Source organism: Scyliorhinus canicula, chromosome 31 (genome assembly GCF_902713615.1).
Source record: "Scyliorhinus canicula chromosome 31, sScyCan1.1, whole genome shotgun sequence".
In the NCBI taxonomy this organism is placed as follows: Eukaryota; Metazoa; Chordata; class Chondrichthyes; order Carcharhiniformes; family Scyliorhinidae; genus Scyliorhinus; species Scyliorhinus canicula.
This window is the reverse complement of record NC_052176.1, coordinates 4633880-4639813: the sequence shown is the minus strand read 5'-3', so window position 1 is coordinate 4639813 and position 5934 is coordinate 4633880. Positions and strand designations below refer to the sequence as shown.

The window sequence follows — 5934 nt, the reverse complement described above, 5'->3', positions numbered from 1 at the left end:
AACTCTCCAATCTATCTATATTTTGCTGTATTCTCTGACAGTCCTCCTTGCCATCTGCAGCTCCACCAATCTTTGTATCATCTGCAAACTTGCTAATCAGACCACCTATACCTTCCTCCAGGTCATTTATGTATATCACAAACAACAGTGGTCCGAGCACGGATCCCTGTGGAACACCATTAGTCACCCTTCTCCATTTTGAGACACTCCCTTCCACCACTACTCTCTGTCTCCTGTTGCCCAGCCAATTCTTTATCCATCCTGCTAGTACACCCTGAACCCCATACGACTTCACTTTTTCCATCAACCTGCCATGGGAAACCTTATCAAACGCCTGACTAAAGTCCATGTATACAACATCTACAGCCCTTCCCTCATCAATTAACTTTGTCACTTCCTCAAAGAATTCTATTAGGTTTGTAAGACATGACATTCCCTGCATAAAACCATGCTGCCTATCACTGATAAGTCTATTTTCTTCCAGATGTGAATAGATCCTATCCCTCAGTATCTTCTCCAACAGTTTGCCTACCACTGACGTCAAGCTCACAGGTCTATAATTCCCTGGATTATCCCTGCTACCCTTCTTAAACAAAGGGACAACATTAGCAATTCTCCAGTCCTCCGGGACCTCACCCGTGCTCAAGGATGCTGCAAAGATATCTGTTAAGGCCCCAGCTATTTCGACCCTCGCTTCCCTCAGTAACCCGGGATAGATCCCATCCGGTCCTGGGGACTTGTCCACCTTAATGTCTTTTAGAATACCCAAAACTTCCCCCTTCCGTATGACAACTTGACCTAAAGTATTAAAACATCCATCCCTAGTCTCAACATCCGTCTTGTCCCTCTCCTTTGTGAATACCGATGCAAAGTACTGATTAAGAATCTCACCCATTTCCTCTGAGTCCACGCATAAATTCCCTCTTTTGTCTTTGAGTGGGCCAATCCTTTCTCTAGTTACCCTCTTGCTCCTTACATACGAATAAAAGGCTTTGGGATTTTCCTTAACCCTGTTAGCCAAAGATATTTCATGACCCCTTTTAGCCCTCTTCATTGTGCGTTTGAGATTCGTCCTACTTTCCCGATATTACTCCAAAGCTTCATCAGTTTTGAGTTGCCTCGATCCTATGTATGCTTCCTTTTTCATCTTAGCTAGTCTCACAATTCCACCCGTCATCCATGGTTCCCTAATCTTGCCATTTCTATCTTTCATTTTCACAGGAACATGTCTGTCTTGCACTCTAATCAACCTTTCCTTAAAAGACTCCCATATTTCAAATGTGGATTTACCCTTAAACAGCTGCTCCCAATCCACATTCCCTAGCTCCTGCCGAATTTTGTTATACTCTGCCTTTCCCCAATTTAGCACTCTTCCTTTAGGACCACTCTTGTCCTTGTCCATGAGTATTCTAAAACTTACGGAATTGTGATCGCTATTCCCAAAGTAATCACCGACTGAAACATCAAGCACCTGGCCGGGATCATTCCCCAATACCAGGTCCAGTATGGCCCCTTCCCGAGTTGGACTATTTACATACTGCTCTAAAAAACTCTCCTGGATGCTCCTTACAAACTCTGCTCCATCTATGCCTCTAACACTACACGAATCCCATTCAAGATTGGGGAAGTTAAAATCTCCCATCACAACCACCCTATTGCTCCTACATTGTTCTATAATCTGTCTGCATATTTGTACCTCTACTTCATGCTTGCTTTTGGGAGGCCTGTAGTAAAGTCCCAACAATGTTACTGCACCCTTCCTATTTCTCAGCTCCACCCATATTGCCTCAGTGCTCAAATCCTCCATCGTGCCCTCCTTAATCACAGCTGTGATATCATCTCTGACGAGTAATGCAACTCCTCCACCCCTTCTACCTCCCTCTCTATCCCTCCTGAAGCATCTATACCCTGGGATATTCAGTTGCCAGTCCTGCCCTTCCCTCAACCAAGTCTCAGTAATACCAATAACATCATATTCCCAGGTACTGATCCAAGCCCTAAATTCATCTGCCTTACCTGCTACACTCCTCGCATTAAAACAAATGTACCTCAGACCACCTGTCCCTTTGCGTTCATCAACTCTTACCTGTCTACTCTTCCCCTTAGTCACATTGAGTTTATTGTCTCGTACCTTACTGGCTTTAGTTGCTGCTTCTTTACTGACCTCTAACTTCCTAATCTGGTTCCCATCCCCCTGCCACATTAGTTTAAAACCTCCCCAACAGTGTTAGCAAAAGCACCCCCTTGGCAGCCATTTGTAATGTCCCTCAGTCTCACAATGGCAGCCATTTGTAGTGTCCCTCAGTCTCACAATGGCAGCCATTTGTAGTGACCCTCGGTCTCACAGTGGCAGCCATTTGTAGTGTCCCTCAGTCTCACAATGGCAGCCATTTGTAGTGTCCCTCAGCCTCACAATGGCAGCCATTTGTAGTGTCCCTCGGTCTCACAATGGCAGCCATTTGTAGTGTCCCTCAGCCTCACAATGGCAGCCATTTGTAGTGTCCCTCAGTCTCACAATGGCAGCCATTTGTAGTGACCCTCGGTCTCACAGTGGCAGCCATTTGTAGTGTCCCTCAGTCTCACAACGGCAGCCATTTGTAATGCCCCTCAATCTCACAATGATATCCATTTGTAGGGTCTCCACACTGACAGCCAATCATATTGTCCATCAGTCCCACTCTAGCAGTCATTCATAGTGTCCATCGGTCCCACTATGGCAGCCATTTGTAGTGTCCATCAGTCGCACACTGGCAGCCATTCGTAGTGCCCATCAATCGCACACTGGCAGCCATTTGTAGTGTCCATCAGTCCTTTTCTGGCAGCCATTTGTAGTGTCCATCAGTCCTTTTCTGGCAGCCATTTGTAGTGCCCATCAGTCCCACTCTGGCAGCCATTTGTAGTGCCCATCAGTCCCACACTGGCAGCCATTTGTAGTGTCCATCAGTCCCACTCTGGCAGCCATTTGTAGTGCCCATCAGTCCCACTCTGGCAGCCATTTGTAGTGTCCATTGATTCTGCAAATATAAATGCCCCTGAGCTCAAACCTATCTCAGAACTGACCTAAACTACGCCCCAGGAATGAACTTTGCCACAATTCTGTCAGACCACTGCATTTTCTCACAGCCTTCAGTGACTTAGTCTGTCTAAAGGAGCATCACACATCTATATACCTGACTAAATTACATCACACATCTATATACCTGACTAAATTACATCACACATCTATATACCTGACTAAATTACATCACACATCTATATACCTGACTAAACTACATCACACATCTATATACCTGACTAAATTACATCACACATCTATATACCTGACTAAATTACATCACACATCTATATACCTGACTAAATTTGACACTGAGGCACATTCAGTGCCCTGCTCACACTCACCTGCTCACACTCACCTGCTCACACTCAGTGCCCTGTTCACACTCAGGGCCTAGTTCACACTCTCAGTGCCCCGTTCACACTCAGTGCCCAGTTCACACTCTCAGTGCCCTGCGCACACTCAGGGCCCAGTTCACACTCAGGGCCCTGTTCACACTCAGGGCCCTGTTCACACTCAGTGCCCTGCGCACACTCAGGGCCCAGTTCACACACTCAGTGCCCCGTTCACACTCAGTGCCCCGTTCACACTCAGTGCCCCGTTCACACTCAGGGCCCAGTTCACACTCAGGGCCATGTTCACACTCAGGGCCCAGTTCACACTCAGGGCCATGTTCACACTCAGGGCCATGTTCACACTCAGGGCCATGTTCACACTCAGGGCCCAGTTCACACTCAGGGCCCAGTTCACACTCAGGACCATGTTCACACTCAGGGCCATGTTCACACTCAGGGCCATGTTCACACTCAGGGCCCAGTTCACACTCAGGGCCATGTTCACACTCAGGGCCCGGTTAACACTCAGGGCCCGGTTCACACTCAGGGCCATGTTCACACTCAGGGCCATGTTCACACTCAGGGCCATGTTCACACTCAGGGCCATGCTCACACTCAGGGCCCAGTTCACACTCAGGGCCCAGTTCACACTCAGGGCCCAGTTCACACTCAGTAGCCTGTTCACACTCAGTAGCCTGTTCACACTCAGGGCCCAGTTCACACTCAGGGCCCAGTTCACACTCAGGGCCCAGTTCACACTCTCAGCACCCTGCGCACACTCAGGGCCCAGTTCACACTCAGGGCCCAGTTCACACTCGGGGCCCAGTTCACACTCTCAGCGCCCTGCGCACACTCAGTACCCTGTTCACACTCAGTGCCCTGTTCACACTCAGGGCCCTGTTCACACTCAGGGCCCTGTTCACACTCAGGGCCCTGTTCACACTCAGGGCCCAGTTCACACTCTCAGCACCCTGCGCACACTCAGGGCCCCGTTCACACTCAGGGCCCCGTTCACACTCAGGGCCCCGTTCACACTCAGGGCCCCGTTCACACTCAGGGCCCAGTTCACACTTACCTTCGGCCTCTTCCACCTGATGCCGTAGGTTTTTGAGGTGCCGGGCCCCAGCTCCTTGAACCCAAGGATGGAGGGCCCGACGGGAAAGTGGGGGTCCACAAACTGAACGCCTCGGTCAAGGCAGTCGTCGCGTAGCGTCTCGTAGTCCTGCCCGAGGTACTTGAAGGCCTGATCGTGGTTGCCCGCCCCGAGCTGCTTCTGCCTTTGCTTGTAGACTCGAGCCGCCACCCCAGAATACATCACTGCCACCACACGCCCTGGGCCGACCAATCAGAGAACAGACGCACCTAAAACAGACAAACATGGGGTGGAACAGCCAGTGAGAAAGAGACGCGCTGAACGCGGCCCAGATACTTCGCAAAATGCCCGTTAATCAGCTCTCAGAGAGCCGCATGTTCAGGCGCACGCCACATTTACGCAAAGGCAGTGGCGGGGTGGGTCCGAGACAGCGAACATCGACGGGACAGTCGGCAGGAACGGTCCTTTGGCTGGTTGGCAGAATGGGGCGAGAGTGCCAAGGGTTTCAGTGCCACGGCTGCCAACTTTTTACTTTTTAAATAAATGACTTGGATGAACGCCGTGGAATCCATACAGTGTAGCAGGGGGCCAATCGGCCCATTGGGTACGTACCGACCCTCCGATAGAGCGTCCGACCAAGGCCCAGGCCTATCCCTGTATTCCCACCCAACCTGCACATCTTAAACACTAAGGGACAATTTAGCACGGCCAATCCACCTAACCTGTACATCTTTGGGCACTAAGGGGCAATTTAGCACGGCCAATCCACCTAACCTGTACATCTTTGGGCACTAAGGGACACTTTAGCACGGCCAGTCCACCCAACCTGCACATCTTTGAACACTAAGGGGCAATTTAGCACGGGCAATCCACCCAACCTGCACATCTTTGGACACTAAGGGGCAATTTAGCACGGCCAATCAACCCAACCTGCACATCTTTGAACACTAAGGGGCAATTTAGCACGGGCAATCCACCTAACCTGCACATCTTTGGACACTAAGGGGCAATTTAGCACGGCCAATCCACCTAACCCGCACATCTATGAGCACTAAGGGACAATTTAGCACAGCCAATCCACCTAACCTGCACATCTTTGAGCACTAAGGGACAATTTAGCACGGCCAATCCACCTAACCTGCACATCTTTGAGCACTAAGGGACAATTTAGCACAGCCAATCCACCTAACCTGCACATCTTTGGACACTAAGGGGCAATTTAGCACGGCCAATCCACCCGACCCGCACATCTTTGGACTGTGGGAGGAAACCGGAGCACCCGGAGGAAAGCCACGTAGACACGGGGGGAGAACGTGCAAACTCCGCACAGTCAGTGACCCAAGCCGGGAATCGAACCCGGGTCCCAGGCTCCGTGAGGGAGGGGCTCTGACCCAACGTGGATGAAGGGATTTAGGGTACAGTTCCTAAAGTTGCTGACAACACAAAGATAG

General features: G+C 50.2%; 1 protein-coding gene across 1 annotated transcript in view; it reads right to left on the bottom strand.

The window, feature by feature from the left end:
* Positions 1-4752, bottom strand: part of LOC119958829 (calpain-1 catalytic subunit-like) — a 110116-nt gene extending 105364 nt beyond the window's left edge. The window contains exon 1 of the mRNA XM_038787332.1: positions 4466-4752. Coding sequence (XP_038643260.1) covers positions 4466-4705 — 240 coding nt within the window. The 5' untranslated portion in view covers positions 4706-4752. The remainder of the gene's footprint in view (positions 1-4465) is intronic.
* Positions 4753-5934: the final 1182 nt, after the last annotated feature.